Below are 26508 nucleotides of genomic sequence, written 5' to 3'. Positions count from 1 at the left end.
AAGAATCTAAAAACTTCTATCCACCCTTAGAAATAAGGCAAACAAGGAGATAACGGTGACATGATATTGGAGGCTGGAAAGATGATGGGAGAAAATTCAGTGAGGTCAGTCAAGATCACCATTTGGAAGATGTCTCAGAGACACAGAAAGTGGCCACAAGAAAGGGTGTTTTATCTTCCTAGGTATCTTCTATTCAGACCACTGGAAGATGTATGAGCTGAAGGAGCCTAATCAAACACAGCTAAGGGTTTGGGGTCTTTGCCAGTCCTGCAGTTTGAAGATGCAATGCATGCTGGGGTAGAAGAACTTCCAGGATGACAATGAAGACAGTCTTGAGATGACACCCGAATCCTAAGTACAGCTTGTCCAGAGGAAGGGGAAACAGTTGGGAGGGCCCTGGTCACAAAGCCTCTGCAGTGTATGAGTGTGAGTGTGAGTGTGTGTGTGTGTGTAGGCTGATGAAACTAGATGCACCAAAATAGTGTATTAAACCATGAGCAGGTCATTACATCTAGAAAACAGGAATTCTCACTCAAGAGAAAGGCAGAGGCAGCTATTCCAGAGTGGCAGCAGGATCTCAAGGAAGACCCCATATCAAGGGTAAAAGACAAGGTGCTCAACAACTTCTTGTGAGAATGAACATACACAAAATGGTGTCAATTAGTAGTGGATCCAAAGAACACAAAGTGGAGGAATAAGGATACATACATATATACATATACATATATATATATATATATGTATATATATATATATATAAACTGAGGAATATGGATATACATTTATATATAACATATATACAGGACTATAAGAAGGGATTAGAAAGGAGGAAGAATGGGCCAGGAATTACCCAAGTCTTTTACAGGCCACTTCAAACTATGTACAAGTAGCTCTTAAAAAATTAAAATTAGCTGGATGTGGCGGTACACACTTGTAATCCCTCCCTCTTCAGGAAGCTGAGACAGGAGGATGACAGGTTCAAGGCAACCTGGGTGACATAGCAAGATGCTATGTGAAAAACTAAAGTCAATTTTCAAATGACCCACTGACACATCTCCCTACGCTCTTCAATCTTCTCATCTGCTTGCTCACCATAACTACTGAAATGGTAGGTGAAAAACACTGACTCCTGGCAGAAGAAGCATGAAAGAATTGAAGAGTACTTTGAAATAGTTTTATTGGTTCATAAGACCTTTGCATATAAAAAAAATACCCAAAACACTATGCAGTATTAAATCACAATTACATTATTTTTTTACCAATTGAAACTACCCAGAATATACATTTTTTAAAGGAAAAAACCCTACTGAACTCAATTCTGAAATGACATTATGACTTAAATACTATGACAAAATAGATAATTCCTTATAACATTAATTCATTGCACAAAGCTGCCAGATATTTTCATAAGCATAACCATTGCACAGAGTGCAAATGAACACAATTTCAATGGTACACATTTAGTTGAAGTAACCACCTCTGCCTACAGAACTCTTTAAGTTTCTGGTACAAAAGGCTGGTCTCTTTTTAACTTCCACTAGGCAACCCAACACCAACATCCAGTGACTTTTTCCTCCTGGCCTTCCTGAAGCCAGAAGCCTCTTTCTGTTGCCACTGCCTGAGAGTCAGCATCGCCTCTGCTTGAAGAAATCAACTCCTCTCAACTCCTCAGGCAGGTACTCTTGGTCCACAGGCTCACTGTACATGGGGTTGTACTTGTAGCCTTTACTGTAGCCCAAATCCTTCATCAGCCTGGTGGGGGCATTCCTCAGGTGCAGGGGGACAGGGGGCAGGGGCCCCTGGTGGTTCCGCAGGCAGGCTTTGACATTGTTGTAGGCGTTGTACACCTCAATGGACTTTGGGGCCCGGGCAAAATAGACCACACACTGGGCCAGAAGCACCTTGGATGCAGAAAGGTACGTGTTATTAAGATGATGCCAGAAAGTTCCTATTTGGCAGAGGGTTTTATGACCCTTCTTGTTGAGTCCCATCATGTTTTTTCCTCCTTCTCACCTCATCTGAACACCCAACTACCACAGAGGAAAAAACAACAACAACAAAAACTCCTCTGAGGTACAAGGTTGTCAGACCAGGGCTGCTCACTTAAACAGAACAACTTTTTAGTATATGAACTTTTTCTTAAACTATTCATACAAAAAAAAAAAAAACAAAACAGATGAACAGAGAGCTGTCTGGAGGTGAAAGTACAAAGGCTTCCTGTTCAGCAAATCTAACTTTTCTGTCCCTTGTCCCTACCCCAGAAAGCCTGGAGTACTGTCCCTGAGCTCTGGGACGCCTACAGATAGTCTGAAAACATGATCTTGTCGGTACTATTTGTACCCAGGTCATCTCTCCAGAAGGCCAAGATTCTATGCAAAGGAATTTAAAAGCCAAGCAGCTTAGTCAGTAGGCCCGATAAACCAATGGTGAAGGCAAAACATATATCAAAATTCACAAAGGGACAGAACACAAAGAGACAGTTTTACAGAGAACTGGGCTGATTACTTTACCTCACATTCGGGCATGCCTATAAAATGACAGCCTTGGTAGGCAGCAACTGCTTGTGTTAATGCAGACGGGTCTGCCAGGCCTGCCATACACACAGAAAGACAAAGGAAAGTTTAAGTCAAATGCACATCATTCCAAACTGTCTGCATGCTGCTGTGACCATAAACAATTATTAGACATAGTGACCAATGAAGTCCCATTTAGCAAAATAAATTAACTTATCTCTGACACAGTATACTTAAGAAATACTTAAAGAGTGTCAAAAATTATTTTCTTGTGGATAAAAAACTTTGTATCTAGTAAGAAAGACACTATGTACAACAAACATAAGGAGCAAAGGCCATGAAGACATCACAGGACAGATACATTAAAAACAAAACATTTACAAAGACCAGAGACTTTAAAGGAAAGCTTTTCTGATCTTTGTTTTAATTTTTATTCTTTATTTTTTGTGACAGTCCTGGGGTGGGTTTGAACTCAGATCCTAAAAACTGAAGTTTTATGCTCAAGGCTAGTGCTCTAATAGTTGAACCACAGCTCTACTTCTGGTGTTTTTTGGGTAATTAATTGGAGGTAAGAGTAACAGGCTTTTCTGCCCAAGCTGGCTTTGAACCACTATTCTCAGATTTCAGCCTCCTGAGTAGCTAAGATTACGGGCATGAGCCACTAGCATCTTGCTGATCTTTGTTTTAAATGTTCAGTGTCTTCCAAGTCTGCCTCAGGAACTGTCTAATGAAAACCTTAGTATCTGGCTACAAAGCAAATTCAAAAGTTTTTCTTTATTATTTCAATACTCTGAATAGCCAATTGTGTTTTAAAAAACATTCTTGAACAGGAAGCAGAAAATGGTGACTTTTTGAAGACATGCACCATGAAATAGGTATGAATTCCTGTTCAGCTTTTTTTAAAGCTTCCTTCTTCATGTCTAGTAGAATTTCATTGCATTTTTAGTCTAAAAGAAGCTACTTCCTCCCTCACGTTGCTTGGCCCTCCCCTGATTGTCCACAACACTCACCAATGTCCTCGCTGGCAAACCTCACCAGCCTCCTTGCTACGTAGAGTGGGTCTTCCCCTCCCTCAAGCATACGTGCCAGCCAGTAGAGAGAGGCGTTCTGGTCAGAGCCCCGCATGGCCTTGTGCAGGGCGGAGATGCAGTTGTAGTGTTCCTCTCCTGTACACCAGAGAGAACAATACTGACATGGGCTGCAGTGTGAGATGTGGGCTGCTAGGAGCAATGGGAAGGATGGGGCTTGACAACTATCTTCAAATCTCACTCAGTGGGGAACAAAGCCTGGCTCAGCCCCATGGCTGATGTCCCTGGGATAGGCTACATGTCCCATATGGGGGAAGATGGAGAAACCTGCATTCAGACACAAGAGGCAAGGGGAGGCAAGGGGCAAGCCACTCTGAAAGGTAATTCTTTCACAACAGTGGGTTGGCCATTACAAGGCGTGGAGGGAGAAGCACTCTCACATCCCGGTCTCATGCTCTGCCCCAATAGTCTATTTGAGGAAAACTGGCTGTTGACCTAGGCATAGACACTAGGATGGAGAAGAGAGTGGTAGGACAGCTGTTACAGCCCATTTGTTGCTCTGTGTCATTTCCAGCTGCCTTCCTAATCTCAAAGCCCATGGTCATTTTTACTACAGCCTTGATATGGGATTACTTATGTGGCAGAATCTCAAGAGGACTGGTACATGGGCAAGTAGCTCGAACCCTGACAGTAGTGTAGCCCTACCCTTACCTCCTCACCCCCCCAAAAAAAATTAATGAAAAAAACCCAATACTTTACAAAAAACACATTTAAGGGAGGACATGACAGCTAAACAATTACAAAAAATAAGCAGTGGAACTTGCACACATTTCCCCAACTTTCTGACTACTCTTTCATAGAAGATCAGAGAACACTGTCTCCCAAAAGGGCATGGGGTACTGTTCTTCTGAGTCCTTCCAGAGAAGCACCTGGTCTCTGCTCATCACAAGCCATGTCAACAATAGGACTGTGTTCTGGGTAGAACTTGGGCCCCAGAACAAATCCCAGCAGCTGGTAAGATGACAGTTGGTTGATGGAAATGAGAACAAGTGGCAAGATGCTGGCCTACTGCAGGGGTAACACCCAAAATACTGATGGCAAAGCCTTAATGACACAAGTGAATACCTAGAGTAGATGGATGGCATTAGCCCAGATACTAGAGTTCTATGGATAAACTGAGTATTCCTTGTGCCAGGGTTTTCCTAATAAAGTTAGCTATGAATGCTAGTTGGGAAAGTGTCCTGGCTGATCCACACGGTTCCAGCCCTTGCCCTCACCATTTTATCCTGCTGCCCAAAAGATATCCTTTGCTTTGTTCCTCTCCCAGACAGTGCTAGGCTTGGCAAAATATATAGGTATGGATGGGTAGAAGAAACATCTCTAGCTCACTTTCTTCAACTGCATATGCTCTATCACGGTTACTCATTCAGCTTTACTGTGTCAATGAGAGAGGTAATCGCAATGGTATAGTGGGCCAAACCATGGGCTCTGGAGCCAGAGAGACTGGGCTTGAATACCAAACTCATTATCTATGCAACCATGGGCAAGCTGTGGATCCTCTTTATGCCTCAAGGTTCTCAATGGTAAAAGTGGGGTCACCAAGACCAGCAGCCTTATAATGTTATTTTAAATAATACAGGCCCTGCACAAGGCAAACATGACAAAAAACATGGTATCAGGGTTACCTTCTATTGTTATATTATGCTACCCTTCAGTTTTGCTTTTTATAACTGGAAATTTCATATTATTTACACAGAATAATGTAAATACCCAGCAGAAAATTTTTTCTCATTTGCGAAGTTCTTCACTCTAATGTACAAACTACTTATAGGATCCTACTAGTGAGAAACTATGTATTACATGACATTAAAATAAACAATACAAACTCTGGGGGTGGGATGTTTGTCTCAGTGGAGTTACAAAAAGTCCTAAGAATCGGGGTGAGGGTGCTTTACACGAGAGGCAGAGGCTGTGGCACTGAGAAACCTCCACTGCCACTCTTCTTCCTGGGACAGTGAAGAGCTAGTATCAAGGTGATACCCACTGCACCTGGCTCCCTAGAGTCCTAGGGTCCAAGGGCAACTCTTCTCAGTAACACACACTCAGGTGAGTTCAGTGACTGCTCAGCAGGGTTGTATAGGCACATGTGGACAGTAGGGAAGGACATGAGCTTGAAGAACAGCCAAACTCAGACTTGAATTATCTTCATTTCCTACTTCTATTTTGAGGACTTTCAGAAATCTATACTCAATAATCAAATTTTAGTGAATGTGATGTTATATGGACTTTAACTGATAGCTTGATAAAGCAAAAATCTCAATCTCATTTCTTTCTGAAATCAAAGTCTAGTCTAAACAAAGCTCTTTTGGGACACCCACAAGAAAAGAGAAAGACTACCACACTGGACCCTCAGAAACAAGGGAGAGCCTAGCATGTGAGAATTCTTTCATTTCTTGAAAGTTTTACATCTAGATATTTTACTTTTCAAGCACTGACATGACATTCAAGAGTACAAGGGAGAGCTGACTATGTGAGTAGGCTCCTGGAGAGAGAAATGTTCTGATCAGAACACAGATAGGATTGTGTGTTCAAAGTGTCTGGTGTGCTTTTAGCACTAATTAACACCCTACAGTAACACTAGCCAAAGGGCATTAAGGCCACAGAGCTCTGGTCACTGAGAACAAGTAGCAAACAAGTTCACTCAGGGGAAGCAGTGCTTGGAATTAGTCTTCAGTCCTTTTAGCTTTTTGCTAGCTAGTACTTCCCAGCATCAGGAAACAGCAGAGACAGCACAATCAACTGTAGGCCTGCAGTGTCCAATTATCAGCTTCCTTTTCAAAAAAAAAAAAAGGTCTTTTAAAGATATAGAAACTGTATTCCAGTTACTGCATTAAGACTGCATTCAGAGTCATACAAACGTTAAAGCCCCAGAGTCCAGCCTAATCTATAGTAAATTAACTTCATCTCCCACCTCTTTTATAGAAAAAAAAAGAAAATGTGCTGGGTACTAGTGGCTCATGCCTGTAATCCTAGCTCCTCAAGGAGGCTGAGATCTGAAGACTATGGTTCAAAACAAGCCTGGGTAGGAAAGCCCGTAAGACTCTTATTTCTAATAAATTACTGAAAAGCTAGAAGTAGAGCTGTGGCTCAAGTGGTAGAACACCAGCCTTGAGCAAATAAAAAAGTTTAGGGATAGCACCCAGACCCTGAGTTCAAGCCTCAAGACCAGCACAAAACACAAAACAAAACAAAAACCCAAATGTGCCATACCTACAATATTTAACATTGCCAGCTCAAGAATTTTGTAAGTTGGTATGTCTGTCCTATATATGCCATCTGTAAATGCAATTCCATGCATAGTAAAAGTAAATTTTCAAAGCTACTACAAAACAAAAGCATTAAGACCTATAACATGTAACTTTTAGTTTAGGTTCTAGATACAAAGAATTTAACTTTCAAGAGAATGAAGTTATTTACTGCAAAAGCTTTCTTGTTACTTACTGACATGATGCCAAGAATTGCTCACTGTCAAATGAAGTGCTACTACTGAGGAACGGGAAATATCTAACAAGTTTCTAAATGACAGGGAAGCCTAAAGCTTCAAGCCTCAAATTCCTCTTGATTCTTATCCTGGGAGCTTCTGCTTTATGCCTTTATTCAGGAAAGTCAATCCTGTAAGGTTTAATTCTATATACAGATCCAACTGAGTATGAGGGACAAACTTTGGACCCTGTAGGTTAGACACCTAGCAATGAGCATGTTGTACTCACATTTATTTCCCTAGCATTACTCTGTCCACATTCCAATTACTCACCTGCTCGGTCATATAGAATGTGGGACCTTTGAAGGCCTTCCTTCACATCATTCTCAGTGATCAGAACTCTGCTGGGAGAATAGGTTTGTCCACTCTTCTTGCAGAACATCTTCCTAGAACTCAACCTGGCCAGCACTGCCAGCTGTAGTCCATTCAAGCCAGTGCGGGCATCCCCATCACTGAGATATGCCAGGGTGTCCACAGCTTTATCTTCTATAAACACAGAGGGCCTGTAACACAATCAGTATCATTGTCACTAAGGTCACACACTTATTCCACAGCACATCTTAAAGTAAATTTCTTAGTGAGGCTGAATGAAAAGCCACCTTAGATCTAGGCTTTTGCCTCTGATTCTGAACTCATTATTTTTTTTCCAAGGTAATTTTTTGTATGAAAATACTGTACAGAGGGGTTACAATTACATGGGCAAGATAATGAGTACATTTCTTATCAAGCATTGTAACCTCCTCCTTTGTTTCCCCTTCCCATCCCTTCCCATCCTCCCCCTGTCCCCTCTGAACTCATATTGTTAATGAAGCATTTTGGAGAGTAAAAACTGACCAGATCTTATAAGTTTTAAGGGTATCTCATGATGCCGTATCTCATCAATGAGACAGTTCACTACAAATCATATATATAGAGAGTATATATATCTCATGAGCCACATTGTTACCTTCAATGTGAAAATTCATTCATATAAGCTGTGCAAAATAGAACAACAAAAACTTTGTTAGAAATGTTCACACTTCATTAGTGTATGGAAAATATGTATGAAGGTCGAACCATATCCTGAAGATACCAGAATGTTTTGATCACCTTCCACACAGAAGAGACAGCATTACATTAGAATAATAATTTCTAGATCAGATAGTTCAATCCTTATTTTAAAAACAACAAATGAAGTTCCTGATAACTCTGTGCATAGTAGTACCTAGAATGCATTTCCATACTGCATGCAGTAGGCTACTTCATAGAGGGTGTCAGTCACACAAAATATGTATAGAATAGCAGAGAGGGTATCAGGTTTCACTAGCTTGAGAACTGATCAGAAAACTTGGCAAGAAATTAGTTGTTAGGTTACACCTCTCTCCAAGTGACAGGGCTAAAATTTACAATCATGTTTCTATGTTTGGACTATCATAGGGAAGGTCTATGATTAGCTTTCAAGTCTGATTCAACAAACATTTCTCTTTCCATTATAGTTACATATGCTATCTAGCACCTTTCATTACTTATAAAGGTCAGAACTGCTAGTTGCACATTTGTGAAGCAAAGATTAATCTTTTAAAAAAATTTACAGTTTAACTCATATCATTATTAACCTTCTGCTGATAATATCTCCAGTCATTAACTGGGCCGAGCTAAGAGGTTCTGAAGCAGGGTGTCTAGCTTGCCTGCTATGGTCAAAATAGAATTTCTTATTGCACATTCAAACAGACTACTTCACTAGGTGAATAATGCCCAAATGTATTTGATTTTCACCAAAAGATTTGTCTAATTTTATAAAGACCTATTTATTATTCCCTTATTTACTAAAAATGTCCCAAATTCCTCTCATCACAGGTAAGACACCTGGCTCGACTTAGCCTTACAATAATCAATTGTTTCTCTTCGGAGTTATGATGTTCACCTGAGCCTCACTGTTCTGGTTGGCAGAGTCATCTTCCTTCCTTCTAATGGCAACAGACAGATACCTCAGAGAGGACTTACAACACACCCAGGGCTGCACTCTTTAAAACCTAAGGAATAATTTCTCAGCCAGAAACAAGACTTTCTGGAAGAGAGCTTAAAGGAAAATACTAAAATACATTCTAATGACAATGTGTGGAACCAGGCGCTGATTGCTCATACTTGTAATCCCAGCTATTAGGGAGGCTGAAATTTGAGGATTGTAGTTTGAGGCCAGCCCAGGCAGAAAATTTTGTCTTTGGGACACTTATCTCTAATTAATCAGCAAAAAGCCAGAAGGAGAGGTGTGGCTCAAGTGGCAGAAAACCAATTTGCTTGAAAAGCCAAGGAAAAGCATGAAGCCCTGAGTTCAAACCTAGTACTGTTAAAAAAAAAAAAAGGGGTGGTGGTGGTGGTAGAAGAGGAGCAGCATTAGAGTGGTAGCCCAAGATATACCTGACCAGGAATGGCATGTGTATATGAGTCTATGTGTGGTATATGTGCAGAGAAAACCCAAATTGCCTTAATACCTTGTTTCTGCCTCAGAACTACTAAAAGCAATGCCTTCCACTATCTTGGAAAGCACCCAAGTTACAAAAAACCTGAACCTCCTGAGGACAGAAAAGGAGCAAAATAAGCAAGAAAACAATACTAACAACAGAATCATCCTAGATTCTGAGAGGTGACCACCAGTCACCTCTCCATCCCCTCTAAATATTGAGTACCTCAAGGACAGCAATAAAGTTTTGTTCTTTGGTTGTATTCCCAATAGCTGGTAGATAATAAGCATTCAATGATAGCTCAACTTGCTCATCATCTCAGAGTGAAAATGTATTTTTAAAAGTCATGTGAACATACAGGGAAAAAAAAGCCCACTATCTCCAACACCTATAGATAATAGCTATGATGTCCATCCATTGAAATTCTCTTATGATTCAATCAACTGAGCAGCTATTAAACTTCTATTTTTTAAACAAAATTCGAATCTGTGTAGTTTAACATACTTAAAATTTTAATTGTTTGAAAAATAACCTACTTAGATCTCTTGATTTCCAAATATCCCAAATACATGCATATTACATTCAATTTTAAAAGAAAAAAAAAGTCACCTGCCACTAGACAACTTTAAAACTAGTACTTTGGCATATATCCATTTCCTATTACTTTGTCCTTAATTGCATCATATATTTACAAATAGCAGTTCATTTATTTACTACAACTGAGTAAGACTTTAAAAATGGTATGTATTATATATAATTGGGAAATAGGTTCCTTTGATGTTTAAAGTCCTAACCAAAATATAAGTCATTCTGCTATTCTGGTTCTGTTTCAGAGAATGAAGCTGCAACTGCCACAAAGAGAATTCAACAAAAGTCACCCAACCCACACTGTTCCTTCATCCCTTTGGATAAAAATCTATATTCCAGAATTTCTAGCAAATGTTGACATGCCCAAACTAAACCAAGATAAGTCAAACCAACTTAACAGATCCATATCAAGCATCGAAATAGAAACAGAAACATCAATAAAAGATCTTCCATTCAAGCAAAGCCCAGGACCAGATGGGTTCACTGCTGAATTCTACAAGGCCTTCAAAGCAGAACTCACATCTATACTCCCCCAACTCTTCAATGAAATTGAAAGTGAAAGTTCACTACCCAACACTTTCTATGAAGTTGTCATAACCCTCATCTCAAAACCAGACAGGGACTCATCAAAGAAAGAGAACTATAGACCCATTCTTTGATGACCATTGATGCAAAACTTCTCAACAAAATTTTGGCTAATCGACTTCAACAAGTCATCAAAAAAATCATACACCATGATCAAACAGGATTCATTTCAGGGATGCAAAGATGGTTCAACATATGCAAATCAATTAACGTAACACATCACATCAAAAAGAACCACTTGATTATCTCAATAGATGCCGAAAAAGCATTTGACAAGATCCAACACCCCTTTATGATGACAGCTCTGGAGAAACTAGGAATCCAGAGAACATTCCTCAATACAATAAAGGCTATGTATGACAAACCTACAGCCAGCATTATAGTTAATGGTGAAAAGCTAAAGCTATTTCCTCTAAAATCAGGAACAAGACAAGGATGTCCATTTTCTCCACTTCTCTTCAATTTATAATTAGAATGCCTAGCTACGCAAAAAGACAAGATGCAAACATAAAAGGGATCCAAATAGAGAAAGATGAAGTAAAACTCTCCCTTTTTGCAGATGACATGATCTTATATTTAAAGCACCCAATGGACTCCACTCCCAAGCTACTCAAGCTGATTCAAAACTTTGGCAAAGTAGCAGGGTATAAAATTAACCCTCAAAAATCAATGGCTTTCTGGTATGCCAATAATGAGAAAAGCGCAGCTGAAATGAGGAAAGCAACTCCTTTTGTAATAGCCTCAAAATAAATAAAATACCTAGGAATAAACTTAACTAAAGAAGTGAAGGACCTCTATGAAGAAAACTTTACAAATCTGAAAAAGGAAATTAAAGCAGATCTAAGGAAGTGGAAAAACCTCCCAAGCTCCTAGATAGGAGGATTAACATTGTGAAAATGGCAATCCTGCCAAAAGCTATCTACTAATTCAATGCAATACCCATCAACATCCCAAACTCATTCTTCAATGAAATAGAAGAAGCAATCCAAAAATTCATATGGAACAATGAAAGACCCTGAATAGCAAAAATAATCCTTAGCAGAAAGAACAGTGCTGGAGGAATAACAATACCATACTTCAAGCTCTACTACAAAGCCATAGTAATCAAAACAGCTTGGTACTGGCACATGAATAGACCCGAAGACCAATGGAGTAGAACCGAAGACCCAGAAATGAACCCACAGACCGATAGCCACCTAATCTTTGACAAGGGGGCCAAAAAAAGGGAATGGAAGAGAGTCTCTTCAGTAAATGGTGCTGTCAAAATTGGTTAATACCTGTAGAAAACTAAAATTAGATCCTTATATATCACCCTGCACCAGAATCAACATCAAATGGATCAGAGACCTTGAAGTAAAAGCAGACACCCTGAAAATATTACAGGAAGGAATAGGAGAAACTCTAGGGTTCCTTGGCACAGGTTGAAATTTTCTTAATAGAGACCCAGAAACACAATAAATCAAAGCAAGGTTGGACAAATGGGATTGCATGAAACTGCAGAGCTTCTGCATGGCAAAGGACATAGCTAGCAAGATCAACAGAAAGCCCACAGATTGGGAGAAGATCTTCACTAGCTATACAACAGACAAAGGCTTTATATCTAAAATATACTTAGAACTCAAAAAATTAAATCACCCAAAAACAAATCCTCAAAGAAACAACCACCCCATTAATAAGTGGGCTAAAGACTTAAAGAGAGACTTCTCTGAAGAGGAAATAAGAATGGCCAATAGACACATGAAGAAATGCTTAACTTCTCTGGCCATAAAAGAAATGCAAATCAAACCAACATTGAGATTCCACCTCACAACAGTTAGAATGGCTATAATCAAAAAAATCTAATAATGACAAATGCTGGAGGGGATATGGCCAAAAGGGAACCCTATTGCATTGTATTGTTTGGTGGGAGTGTAAACTTGTTCAGTCACTCTGGAAAGCAGTATGGAGGTTCCTCAAAAGACTCCACATAGAGCTCCCCTATGACACAGCAATCCCACTTCTGGGCATTTACCCAAATGATCACAAACAAGGCCATACTAAAGCTACCAGCACAACTATGTTTACTGCAGCATTATTCACCACATTTAAGATATGGAACCAACCCTGATGACGCTCAAGAAAATGTGGTACTATACTTCTATGCTTCCATAGTTTATCATCTAATAAAAAGGAACTAGTAATAGCTATATTGTAGAGCTAGACCAAGGATGTCTTTCCAAATTGTACTATGCCATAAATCTGATTGGGCTTTGAAGTGAGGTGAATAGTGAGCCCAAAGATATAGTCCTAATCTTTAGAACCTGTAACATGAGTTAATTTGAAAACAGCCTTTGTAGGTATGACTATGAATCTTAATGAGCCCATCTTAGATTTAGTATGCATCCTAAATCCAATGACAAATGTTCTCATAAGACACAGAAGACATGTAAATGTAAATGGCCATACTGCCAAAAATGATCTACAAATTTAACACAATCCCCATCAAAATCCCAATGATGTTCTTTATCAAGACAGACAAAAAACAATTTATAGGAACAACAAAAGACCTCAAATAGCCAAAGCAGTTGTACTCAAAAAAAGCAGTGCTGGTGGTACCACAATCCCAGACCTCAAGCTCTACCACAGAGCAATATTAAACAAAATAGCTTGGAACTAGTACAAAAACACCCAGAGATCAAGGGAGCAGACTAGAAGACCCAGAAATAAAACCATAGTCTTACAGTTATCTGATATTTGATAAAGTAGCCAAAAATATACAATGGAAAAAAAGATAGCCTCTTCAATAACTGGTGCTGGGAAAACTGGGCATCTATATGCAGAAAACCAAAAGTGGATCCCTGTTTGTCACTATGCACTAATATCAACTCAATGTGGATCAAAGACTTCAACATCAGACCTGAAACTTTGAAATTACTGCAAGAGGGAATAGGAGAAACACTGTATCTTATAGGCAGAAACTTCTTGAAAAGAGTCCTACGGGCACAGCAGATAGGAGAAAACCCTAAATTTTTCCACTGCAAAGGTCACAGTTACTAAACTAGAAAGACAGCCAACAGACTAAGAGAAAATCTTTACCAGCAATACATCAAAGGCCTAATATCCAAAATATCCAAGAAAGTAACCCCTTCCAAAACCAATAAACCAATGACCAGATGGGCAAAGAGCTAAGGAGACTTCTCACAAAAGGTAAGACTAGCAACAAAACATATGAGGAAATGCAAATCAAAACAACTCTGAGATTCCATATCACCTTAGTTAGACTGGTCAACATTGTGAATTTGAACAACAAATGCTGGAGGAAATGTGGGTAAAAAGGAATCCCACTGCACTATTGGTGGGAATGTAAATTAGTACAACCACTCTAGACAGTGGTCTGGAGGTTCCCCCAAAAAGTAAACATAGATCTTCCCTATTACCCAGCTATACTACTCCTGGAAATCTATCCAGAACATCACATGCCAGGATATCATAAAGGATGCCATTTTAACTGCTGCACTATTAACATAGCCATCTTATGGAAACAGCCCAAATGCCCTACAATAGATTGGGGGGGGAATCAAACAGTTGAGGTACCTACACATAATGGAAGTTTACACAGCCATTAGAAATAATAAAATTTGCAGGGAAATGGATAGACCTAAAACAAATCATGTTAAGTAAGGTAAGCCAATGATCAGAGAGACAAACCACAAATGTTTTTCTCTCATATCTAAAATACACCAGGACATGAAAAACTATATAAACATTCACACACAGTGGGACCAAAGGAGGATACTCTTAGGGGAGGGAGCACAAAGGCACATGCCTCTGATCACATAAACTAGTATTTATTGAAATGAATTCCAGGAAATGGAAACAAGGGTTTTCTTTTGCTTGGGCTCCTCTCTGGAGGTGATTTAAGCCATAGCACCACATAGGACAGATATCCTTTCACCTCCTTTGTCCAACTCTTAGTCTTGTCTGGTTAGTCAAGAGGGCAATTCTACTTTCTCATTCCTCACTCCCTGTTCATGTCTGCCCAGACATGGGCCAAGACTATAAGGTCCCCAAACAACTTCTTCAAGGTGTTCTGAATACACACATGTGGTGATCTGGTTGTCTGTGATCCTTTAGAGTCTGTACTTGAGGATGAACAAATGCTGATTTACCTTCTCAATTTCAACAGCAATAAATCATCATACTAGAGACCATGGAATTCCTTTCTGGACTCCCAAATTAATCCAGCATAGAGACAGCATGTTTAACTGTATCATGTGAGTAAAATGCATTGTTAACTAGCCATATAAGCGAAAGAACCATACAAATGTAAGGACCTTTCTATTTTATCTCTAATTCTGCTAGTCCTTCAAAACTCAGCTTGGTATCTTTTCATCAGGTTTTAGCTGCCTCTTCTCTATACCTCATCCCTGCACACAGCATGCATTACAAACTTTGCTCAGCAGCCTTGATCCTACCTCATGCCCTCAACAGCTGCAGGAATGTGCTTTGCAATCCTTAGCCAATGCCTAGCATATACAGGACCTCCCATTTCTACTGAATAAACAGAGAAGGAAACCATGTTAAAAAGAATACTTGGGAGCTGGGAAGTTGGCTCAGTGGTACAGTGCTTGCCTCTCATGCATGAAGCCTTGGGTTCGATTCCTCAGCAACACATAAGAAAAAAATAGGAAGTGGCACTGTGGCTCAAGTGGTAGGGTGCTAGCCTTGAGCTGAGGCCCAGAGTTCCAGAGGAAAAAAAAATACTTGGGCTGGGATTGTAGTTCAGCTTATTTGCAGGGAGGTTGGTTTCCAACCCCTTTGAGTGTGCTCTAGTGGGAATATTCGTGTGCATACTGTGTGAGCCTCCTAGCTCAAGTATAAGCAAGAATGGTGAAAGCTGCAGCTTGTTTAACTTCAGATTCATTATTCCTGCTCACCCCTCATGCATCTTCAGCCTAAGACTTCTGTGTTCATGTACTAGTTGCTACCTAGAGCACCAAAATACCAAATGTATACTCACAGCTTTCCAGAGAAATGAGTTCTCAAAGCTAAGAAAGAGTCTTCTCTTCTGGCTACATCAGTGTAACCAATCTGATTTATGTGCTAATGCCAGGCAGCAGGGATTTGAAAGTAAAATTTTATCCACAACAACTAAAAGGCAACATAATCCACTCTTAACTACCTATAGCCATGAGATTCTGGTTATTTCTTTCAAGAAATCACTTACAATTAAGATTTTATTCTGTGACCCGAAACATCACCCAAATCTTAATAGAATTGCTAGCAAGTAGACAAATTAATGGATCTTAGCTGAGTAATTCATTTTTACTCTGCTTCCTGCTGCTGAAGAAAGGCTCTTGATACTAAGGGTAGTTATCCCTAATGCTGGACTATGCCAAAAATATACAAATAAATAAGCTATGTTTTGTGTCCTGAGAGCTAAGATTTATTCACTCACTAACCAGCTGAACACAGTGCTGGGTTATAGAGAAAAATAAGTCCCTGAGTTCTTAGCTTGCTGAAGTAGGTGGTGGACATCAGTAAATAGGAACAATTCGAAATGAAAGACAGTGGAAAAAATAAACCATCTATTGGCTATGAGACATATTTTCTGACAAATCTGTAATTTTACCAGATTCAGAATAACTTTTATATCTGTCTCAGTAACTAATTAAAATTTTAATTCTTTCATGGATGCTTAAACATTAATGCTAGCTAATTTCCTTGAAATCTTTTATTCTTTTGGTGGTTCTGGGTTTTAAACTAAGGTCCTCATGCTTGTTAGACAGATCGCTATCACTTAAATCAAGCCCCTAGCTCTTCCTTTCTTATAGTTATATAGGGTCTAATATTTTTTGCCTGGGACTGGCCTTGTACTGAGATCTTCCCATTCTGCCTCCAACAGCTGTGCTTACAATATGTACCACCATATTCAGTTGATTGGATGAAATTGGTCTTGTTTATTAGCTTGGGTTGGTCTTGAACTGGGACTGTCACAATTTCTACTTCTTTTTTTTTTTTTGGTCCGGTCGTGGGGCCCGAACTCTGGGCCTGGGCACTGTCCCTCAGCTCTTCAGCTCAAGGCTAGCACTCTACCACTTGAGCCACAGCGCCACTTCCAGTTTTTTCTTTTTTGCTTATGTGGTGCTGAGGAATTGAACCCAGGGCTTCATGCATGCAATTGGAGCTCTACCACTGAGCCACCTTCCCAGCCCCTCTACTTCTTGAGTTGCTAGAATTACAACTAGCTTGGAATCTCCCCCCCACCCCAGCCAATTATGGGGTTGAACTTAGGGCCTGGGCACTATCCCCAAGCCTCTTTGTGCTCAAGGCTAGCACTCTACCACTTGAGCCACAGTGCCACTTCTGGCTTCTTCTAAGTTTACTGGAGATAAGAGTCATCATGGACTTTTCTGCTCAGGCTGGCTTTGAACCATGATCCTCAGATGTCAACCAGATGCCACTGGTGCCTGACTGGAAATCTTTTTAAATGCAAAAATGTTTTCTTCCTGATGATCCACAGTTATAATGTCCTTATTTCAGTTGAATTATGGCAGAACAGAGACTGGCAAAAGAGGAAAATCTGAAAATTTCAATTCTATGAAAATATGACATGAATAAAAAATTATACTAAATAAATTACAGAGTATAAAACTGTAGACAGCTATGATAATCATAATACAGAAAAAATACACAGAAATGTTAGAAAAAAATTATTTCTTTTTCAGCTTATCTTTACCACAGCTAATAAGTCTATAATGAGAATTTTATTATAGAAAAGCTATGTTGTCGGCACTTTGTATCCACAAGTTCCAAATCCTCAAATTTAACTAACCTCAGGTTGAAAAAAAATCTTTTTTAAAGATACATCTATACTGTACGTTTGAATCTTTTTCCCTTAAACAACACAGAATTTACATTAGGGTGTAGCTCATTGGCAGTGCACTTAGTTATGGTGAGACCAAGTACATCCTAAGCACCACAAAATAAATAGAGTAAGACAGTAATCTAAAGATGAATTAAGGCATATGGGAAGATGTGTCTAAGTTCTATGTAAACACTGCATCTTTTGATATTAGGGACTTGGACATCTACCAAGTTTTAGATCTGTAGGGGTCATCAAACCAACTCCCATGCAGATATTAAAGGATGACTGTACTCTACACATGGTCTAGCGGGAGCTCCTTCCCAGATCTTGACAAGTGCCCAACCCACGAAGGGTTCCTGAATATGAGCAAACCTGACTGATACCAGCAGGTTTCATCTTATTTCTGCCAGCAGTCCTAATGATCAGAGTACTACTATATTCCAAAATGAGGCAATTTTTTTTCTGCCCAGAGGTCCATGGACAAATGTTGTAAGGCTTTCATAAGGCATGGCAACATTCTTCTTACATCTGAGACTGAAACAAATGTGAGAGGCTAGACATGGGGAGAGACTGCTGAAACCTAAATCCTGAGCCAACAACTATGCCTGTGTGTGTTAATCCTCACAGAAACATGGCTCCAGGACTTTGCCTCAGGGCAGACACAAGCAGCTGCGTAGTCCATAGCATGAGGGCAATGGCCTTTCCTCAAACCAGTTTACGGCCCAGGGCATTATTACAGCCAATAGGGAGGTAAGTGTCTTTTGCTAAGTATATTCTGATAGAGAAAGGAAAATCTCTGATTCAGGAAACCAAATTGATGAACCACAATATGTATACTCTGTACATAACTGAACTCATGTGGTGCTCATATTCACCAAAAGGAATGTCATTTTCTGATAAAATGTCTTTACTTTTACGAAGCTAAGTTGGTTTTTTGTGTATGCTAATTACCTTAATTGCATGATAATATTTAAAAATAATAATAAACTATCGGACAGAGATTTATTAGATCTATTCCTTATCTCCAAAGACCTATAAGTCTAGTAAGTACTATCCAAATAATTCTTTAAAATAATCCACACTTCTCATAGTTTTGAGATCTTAAAACAGCAAAATAGAAGAACCTTAAGCAGAAATACAAACACCCAAAAACTAAATTAACAAAACAATACTAAAGCTTGAAAATTATAAACGCATCCATCAGAAGCAAAACAATGCACCTAAAAAGAAAGGAAATGATCGGAATGATCTACTTGTTGGTAAAATCCAGCAGGTCTTTTTACCGGCAGATTAACATTTCTTCTCATTCCCAATGCTCTCCATGGAGGCCCAGCCCTTTCTGGGCCCATGCCAGATTCTCTGGGAGGTGCAGACCCCCTGGCCTTGCACACTGTCAACTTACTCAGAGCTGCTGTTGCTGCTGTGGCTCAGAGGGTCAGTGGGACGGCTAGAGTCTAGGACATGAATTCCCAGTGAGTTGATTGCTCTCATTAAAACAGTCACCATTGCCTCTACTGGAAGTTTCTCAAGAACAATCACTCGACAGCGACTTAAAAGAGCAGCGTTGACCTGGAAGGAAGGGTTTTCAGTGGTTGCCCCAATCAGCGTAATCGTCCCACATTCCACATGAGGAAGGAAAGTGTCCTAGTCATGAGAGGAAAACAGAAGTAAATGATTCCAGTCAGTAGCCACCTGCAGAATCCCAAGTAAGTTGGCTATCTATTCTTTCATTTTTCTAATTTCTACCTTTAGATTGTATGCATCTGATATGGACACAACATCCGGAAGACTGTTACTATTGGTTTTTAAGCCTAAACTAACATAACTTGGATGCTAATGTCTAAACCTGATCTCTTATAGAATAACTCTTAGTAGAATTAGTTTCAACATAAATGACTTAAACTATCTCTGTCCAATGCTGTGCTTCAAAAATATTACTTTTCTAAAACTCTCTTTCAGTACAAGTACTCAACTACATTGTTATTCTTCCTAACAAACTTTGTGAATATGTAACTAGCAGGTACTTTCTTATTGGTAAATGTTAAGTCAAGGGTCCCATATAAAACCTAGAATGCCAGGAAGAACTCTAAAGAGTTTTTTCCTAAAAAAGATTCAGAAAAGGAGAAAGTTTATGAAATTTTTGAACCAGTTCTAGCTACAATGTTTTACTATTTAGAAAAACCTCCAAAGTGACTTTGTTTGTAAAAATAGTTTTCTTTTATTCCTGGAAGCTACTGAAATAAATATAAATGACTAGATCTTAGGACATTCACCTGGATAAGAGCCTGAAGGCACAGATAATAAAATTTCAAGTTTGAAAATGCATAATAGAGGGAAAAAAAACCTTAATGATCTTAAAATCAAGTTCAAATGTTCACAGTAATTTTTTAAATTAAAATCTTTAATTTAAATATTTTAAATTAAAATTCCCTAGAAATTGGAAATGAACTAAATGCTGTTTTTCTGATATGGACAGTTCAGGGATATAGCAAACACTTCATTCACACCAGACAAGAATTTCTTGTTACCAAAACATGAGAAAGTGTGGACAGAGTAGACTGACAAGCTTATGCCTCGTGGTATAGTTAGTAATAACAAGTCTCTAGCATTGGTATAGTGCTTTTAACTTTTTAAAGTTATGTCATAAACTCTATTTGATGCACACAATTACCAAAACACAGAAAAGGAAGTTAATATACCTGCTGAGATTTATTGAACCGATGAATCTCATCAATAAAAAGGATGGTTTTCCTTTTGAAAAAGCTCTTTTCATTTTGAGCTTGTTTTATGACATCTCGCACATCATTTGTCTTGGCATTTGTTGCAGACAATGTCACAAACCTTATGCTATGTTTCTTGCTGTTGTTTGCTATGATGTGAGCCAGGGTGGTCTAGAAAAAATACACACAGTTTGAAACACTTATCAGACAAAGCAAGCAGCACCTGTGGGTATTACAAAGCAGCATCAACACTATCAAGCAACTTGAACTCTAAACAATATTCAGAGGCACAGATGATCCGAACTATAAATATAGCAGGAAAGTAGCTAACTATTAAGCTAATCCTGACCTTTTCTCATTTGTCCCTAACCCCTGTGATTCCTTTAATGGGAACTCAAGATCTTTGGAATCCCAGTAAAGAGCAACTGTCTTGATTTAGCAGAGCCTGGGTAACAGCTGTGACCCCTCACCAGAGAAAATTCTCCTTCCTTCATCCAAGAGAGACGCAGTTAAAGGACAGGATAGGACTGATCTTAGAACTGGAGCTCAAAAAGGAAGCTCAAGAAGGCGAGAAAAGGAGTGAATAGTTTCTAAGTTGAGAGCCAGTAACTCCCTAGTACCTGAGATGACAGCAGCCTACTTCTAAATGTCTACTCAGGAAAGAAATTAGAAGCAGCACTTTGATATTGTTGGCATTACTCAATAAATATCACTGCCATTATTAATACTATTCCTATTGTTAGCACTGTACTATGAAGATTGGGGGGAAAATGGGAGGAGTATTCAATGAGAGAAATAATTCTGTTCCTGAATGGAGATACTTTATTTTTTTTGCTGGTCCGAGGGCTTGAACTCAAGGTCTGGGAGCTGTCCCTGAACATTTTTGCTCAAGACTACAACTCTACCTCTTGAGCCACAGCTCCATTTCCAGTTTTCTTGGTGGTTAATTGGAGATGAGTCCCAAGGCCTTTTCTGCTTGGTCTGGCTTTGAACTGTAATCATCAGGTATCAGTCTCCTGCATAGCTAGGATTACAGGCATGAGTCACTGATGCCTGGCAGAGATACTTTGTAAAGCACTGTTAGACACCATGGCTGCTGCTTGACAAATCCCAGCATGTCTGCCTTTTAGACTTGGGGTCTCATGTCACTTAAGATGTGACTGAGCACCAACTGCCTTGATAAGCAGACAGGAGAAACTCTACTTCACTAAATCTTCTATGACACATCCACATCTCCCTGCAGACTTCTGACTTGCAGTTTGGGACCACCAAATATGAGATTATTCATTCTTATGTTGTTATGTAAATACTTCAAAATGACTCCAATGCTCCCTAAATGGGGTAACAACTAAATTCAGAGGGGGCAGGGCAGATGTCAACATGGAATTATTAGGGTGGAAAGTGTAGCTCATAGACTGAGTACATGCATAGCATATGTATGCAAAGTCTTGGGTTCAATTCACAGCACACACATACACACCTGACTGATGCCTGGCCAAAGGGACATGAATACAAACAAGCCACAAAAAGAGAGTGATGCATTTTGGGACTTGGAGGAGAGGTGTGGTAAAGAGATAAATTTTGAATGCTCTTGTGTATGCAAGAGTCTGAACCACAAAGCTAGGAAAGCCCAACACTTGGGCTCATTCTCCTTCCTCTTCTACGGAAAGAGCATCCTACAGTTAAGCATTTCAACTTCCTCTTTCCAGGGCTACCCTCTCCTCCACATTTTTTTCTCAAGTATTTTTCAAATGACATGCTCTCTGAACCCATAACATCTTATCTTTACTACCTTCCTCTGGACTTGGGTCAATTCCTAACGCAGATACATGAACTGAACCCAGAAAAAGGTACTGGGGCTCCTTCAAACAGTATGAAAAAGCCATGTAAATGTTTGATGGAAATGACATGCACAGGTAGAGACATTTCATGAGTCCTGAAAACCACTCTTACACCAACAACTAGTAGAAAAATGAAGCACAATAGAAAAAAAAAGTAACTGCTTTTTCCATATGTACATAAATGTTCCCTTCCAATTCTTCCAACATATTATTATCTTGGATTAGGTAAGCAAAAACCAGGAGTGAGAGAAAAGCAATTAAACAAAAAGGTATTTGGAATCTGAATCCCCATCTTCGCATAAACCTACTATTCATAGGCTTCTGCCTTTAGAAAACGCCCAGCAAGTGTCTCAGGAATTGGGTGGGTTGAATGTGTGACGTTTACACACCCATCACGGCCTCCACTGGAGGACCTGGCACCGCGCCCTCTCCTGGGAGTAAGGTGTCGGGATGCTGAGGACTGTACCCGACCTGGCCCGTGACAGCGGTGTGCTGGGCCCTCGATGGGTCGGCACTCACCTTGCCGCAGCCCGGCGGACCCCACAGGATGAGCGAAGGGATCTCGTTGGCCTCCAGCAGCGACCGGAGAAGCGTCTCCTGGCCCACGGCCCGGCTCTGCCCGATGTAGTCCTGCAGAGTGTCTGGGCGCATCTTGTCGGCCAGCGGCTTGCCCTCCAGCATCTGTCGGATCTCCTCCGCCGCCAGTGCCCGGGGATGCGCACGGCCCGCGCCGGCCACGAAGGTGGCGTCGGCGGCGTCCGCGTCCCAGTGGCCCGGGTCGTCCTCGCCATCTACGTCTGCGTCCCCGTCTCCCTCGCCATCGCCGTCGCCTCCCGCCTCCTCCTCCGGCGCCTCCGTCTCGTCCCAGCTGCGGGGAGACGCGCTGCCCGCCGCGGCGGCGGCCGCTGGCCGCTTCCCCGACCCCTTCCGGGCCGGGCTGCTGGAGCGGGCTACCGGGAAGTCGGGGATGAGGCGGGCGCCGCTGGGCGTGGGCGGCGCGTCGTAGCTCTCCCGGCTCTCGGTCTCGCCGCCGTCGTCGCCCTCTTCGCCCTCGCCCTCGCTGCTCTCGGCCGCCGTCGGGGTGGCCGGCTGCTTCAGCGCCGAGCTCTCCGACAGCCGCCGCCTCTTGGCACCGGGAGGCGAGGCCCCCTTGGCCCGCTCTCCGGCGCGGTGCGGCCCGGCTGTGGGCTCCGCGTGCCCCGCAGGGTGCAGCAGCAGGCAGCGATCCAGGTGCGAGTTGATGTGCGCGGCGGGCATCATCTGCTGGCACACGGGGCACTGCACCTGGTGCAGCTGCGACAGGAAAGGGTCGTCCTCCGGCCCGCTCACCTCCATGGCGGCCGCCGCCCTCCCCGCTTGCCCGACGCGGCCTCACCTGCCACCAAAATACCGAGGGCTCCGATGCCCGCCACTAGGCCCCGTGCCGCGCGACCCTAGCTCGGGGAGGCGGCTGGACGCGCGCGGGCCGGGGGAGGGCGCCGCTCATGCCTCACGTGCGGAGCTCCCGCGTCGGCGCGCCCTCCGCCGGCCGCGGGAAACGCGGCAGATAGCACGTCGGGACCTGTAGTCCGAGACCGATTGCCCCGCCGCAAGCCGCGTCTCGCGCGGACCTTCGAGAAGTGTAGTTCTTTTTAGGTTATTCAGAAGTAGGCAGCGTTTCGCGAGGCACGCCGGGAATTGTAGTTCAATGCCAGCCGCCAGGGCCGCAACTGGTCCACTTCCGGCTCCGCGAAAAGACTTTGTGTGGGGTGGGTGGGAATCGGAGCAGCGCGCCTGTGCAAGTCTGTGCAGCGCCGGAAACGCTCCCCTTCCTCGCGAGTGAGCGGATGGGAGGAGGTGCTATGTTTGTGTCCGGACTGCGGCTTTCTGCGCTCCACTGCCCACGCCCGGGAGATGGATGCGCGCAAGGGTAGGCGCGTAGTGTTGTTTGTAATGAAAGATAAATAGGGAGAAAACAAAACTTTAGAATAGAAAGCCGGAGAAAGGACCTAAACGACTGGAAAAACCTGTACAGTTATACTAATGGGGAAAAAAAGTTCACTTAAGCAGGGGTCAGAGAAACAGAAATGAGGGGCGTTTCCGCCCCTTTAGATTGTTTGCTTTGTGGCCAGAGGCCTGTCACCCGAACACAGTTCTTTTGTTTTTGGTAGATAGTAGTTGCAAATTGGAAAACAATGTAAGCATTCCATGTTGGTAAGAAAATGATGCCAATCTTTTAAAGTTTCAACGCAGGCAGAGACAAAACAAAATTACCACCATAAACATTTTTAAAGGATGAGAATGCATGTAGTTTTCAACATATATATATATATATATATATATGATAATGTTATATATGCATAGCACTCGTCCTGCAGCTTGAACTCGGGCCTGGGCACAGTCCCTGAACTTCTTTTCCTCAAGACTAACACTCTACCTCTTGAACCATGGCTCTCCCCTTCTGGCTTTTTAGCAGTTTATTGGAGGTACAAGTCCTGCCTGGGCTGGCTTTGAACCACAATCCCCAGTGTGCTGCCAGCACCCAGCATACATCTTTGTAGTACTATTTTTCTTTTCTGTAAACTTCCTCATATGTGTATTACATATTTACATATATTAGCTATATACTTATAGTCATGTAAATATATGTGTATACACATACACATATGTATATGTCTACATATACATGTATTAGTTACACTTGTGTTGGTTATGGATATTGAACTTGTGGCCCCTCTGCCTCAGCCTCCCCACTATCTAGGGGTGAAACATTCATTGTTGGTGATCAGCAAGTAAATGAAGGAGAATGCAGACTTATCAAATGTGGCAAAGATAAGAGTTTTAATCTCTCACACAACCATTTCTCATTGAATGTTATTACAGAGTTTTAAGTTTACTTTTCCTCTGAAGACTTGATCTCAGTGTATATAGTAAACTGGCAATAACCCAAAGGAAAAGGAACATATAAATTCTATTATGTAGCTAAAGGCAAAGCAGTTACAGTCTTAAGAAGAACATGATGGATGAATTACACAGAGAAAGAGGCTTGGGCTTCTGGGTGAAGGGAGGTGGTCAATCTGTCTGATAAATTGAGTGGGAGGATGTACACAGCAACGCAGCATTATCTTGTTAAGCAGGTAACTTCCTGTGGCTATCTCTGTCTGGATCAGGTGTTAAACACTCTGTCCAGCCTCTTTCTCTTTCTCTCCTCCTCCCTCTCCACACCATGGATGGATCTTCCCCAGGTAGAAGTGAGAGGAATGACATAGAAACAACTGTTTCTGTGTCTGGTTCTTACTAATGTAGGCACATGTAGGCTTTTTTGTACAAAAAACAGCTTGTCACAGCCATTCTTTTTTCCAGTCCGGGGCTTGAACTCATGGCCTGGGCACTGTCCCTGAGCTTCCTTTGCTCAAGGCTAACATTCTAACACTTGAGCCACAGTGCTATTTCTTACCACAGCCATTCTTATTTGCAGTTTTCTAAAACTGTAGATGTGTCAAAGATTGTAGGTGAATATTTTGTCCTGCATTAAGAACCAGCACCAAAGGATTTTATGATCTTGTTCATATGAGAGGAAAATGACAAGATTTTTTAAATATTTGATATTAGCTATAAAATGGTTGACCCAGTCAGCTTTAAAATTAACAAAGACTTGGGCATATGGTGGTCTTTAAGCCATGCAAAACTTAAAAAAATTAAGAAAACAAACTGAATGTCTGTGAAGTTTCTTGATGTTAATCAACATAAGGCCTAATTTAAAAATATAATAATAGAAAATCTATGTGTAACTATGGTTGGCTTTCCTAGTATTTTCAAATACAGTTCAAGCTTGCACTGTGTACTTACACACACATATAATTTTTAGTCTTTATTTCTTACTGTGTGTTTCCATAAATATTGCTGTGGAAAATATTCATTATGTAATATGGTGCAAAAATTAAGAGGTAAAAAGCTTACATATATGTATAAATATACATATCCACACACATGCATAGATGTATGTATACATATATCCATCCACATATTTTCCTTTTTTTTCTTTTGGTGATGATACTGGGACCTTGTATATGCTAAGGATGAACTCTATTCCAGTCTTATGCTATTCTTCTTCTACAGGTATTTTGCTTACTATATTACATAAAAAAGGAAGAGTAAAAAACAAAGTTTTTCATATATGTGTGTGTATATATATATATATGTGTGTGTGTGTGTGTGTGTATACATATATTGCTCCCCAAACCACAGACATGAGTAGAATTGAATCACTCAGATGTTGGTGAAGTAAAAATGGCCCAAATTTGACTTCAAGAATCTGGATTTGAGTTGGCCATAATGTGATACTGTGTAAAACTCCTTCTCAGCCATAGTCTTGAAATCTAAATTTGGAAGAATAATCCTCACAGTCTCTTGTGAGATTTTTTT

The 26508-nt window shown here is 40.9% G+C and overlaps 2 protein-coding genes across 3 annotated transcripts in view; one reads left to right on the top strand and one right to left on the bottom strand.

Moving 5' to 3' along the window:
- Positions 1 to 1160: 1160 nt before the first annotated feature.
- On the bottom strand, positions 1161 to 23756 carry Wrnip1 (Werner helicase interacting protein 1). Of its 2 annotated transcripts, XM_013016693.1 has the most exons (7): positions 22624 to 23756; positions 20243 to 20434; positions 18946 to 19187; positions 7356 to 7585; positions 3524 to 3679; positions 2511 to 2590; positions 1161 to 1901 (listed from the first exon to the last, which is right to left on the bottom strand). In XM_013016693.1, exons 1-7 carry the CDS (start codon positions 23437 to 23439, stop codon positions 1626 to 1628), a joined length of 1992 nt encoding a protein of 663 aa, XP_012872147.1. In that variant the 5' UTR covers positions 23440 to 23756; the 3' UTR covers positions 1161 to 1625. The 2 variants fall into 2 exon arrangements, with proteins under 2 accessions (XP_012872147.1, XP_012872148.1); XM_013016694.1 differs by lacking the exon at positions 2511 to 2590 and having other exon boundaries at positions 1747 to 1901; positions 22624 to 23511.
- A 174-nt stretch (positions 23757 to 23930) lies between these two features.
- The window catches only part of Mylk4 (myosin light chain kinase family, member 4), a 108613-nt gene continuing 106035 nt past the window's right edge, over positions 23931 to 26508 (top strand). The window contains exon 1 of the mRNA XM_013016610.1: positions 23931 to 24013. Coding sequence (XP_012872064.1) covers positions 23931 to 24013 — 83 coding nt within the window. The remainder of the gene's footprint in view (positions 24014 to 26508) is intronic.

The sequence above is a fragment of the Dipodomys ordii genome, unplaced genomic scaffold (assembly GCF_000151885.1).
Source record: "Dipodomys ordii isolate 6190 unplaced genomic scaffold, Dord_2.0 Scaffold32, whole genome shotgun sequence".
In the NCBI taxonomy this organism is placed as follows: Eukaryota; Metazoa; Chordata; class Mammalia; order Rodentia; family Heteromyidae; genus Dipodomys; species Dipodomys ordii.
Note: the sequence above shows the minus strand (reverse complement) of the source record. Positions and strands in the feature narration are given on the sequence as shown.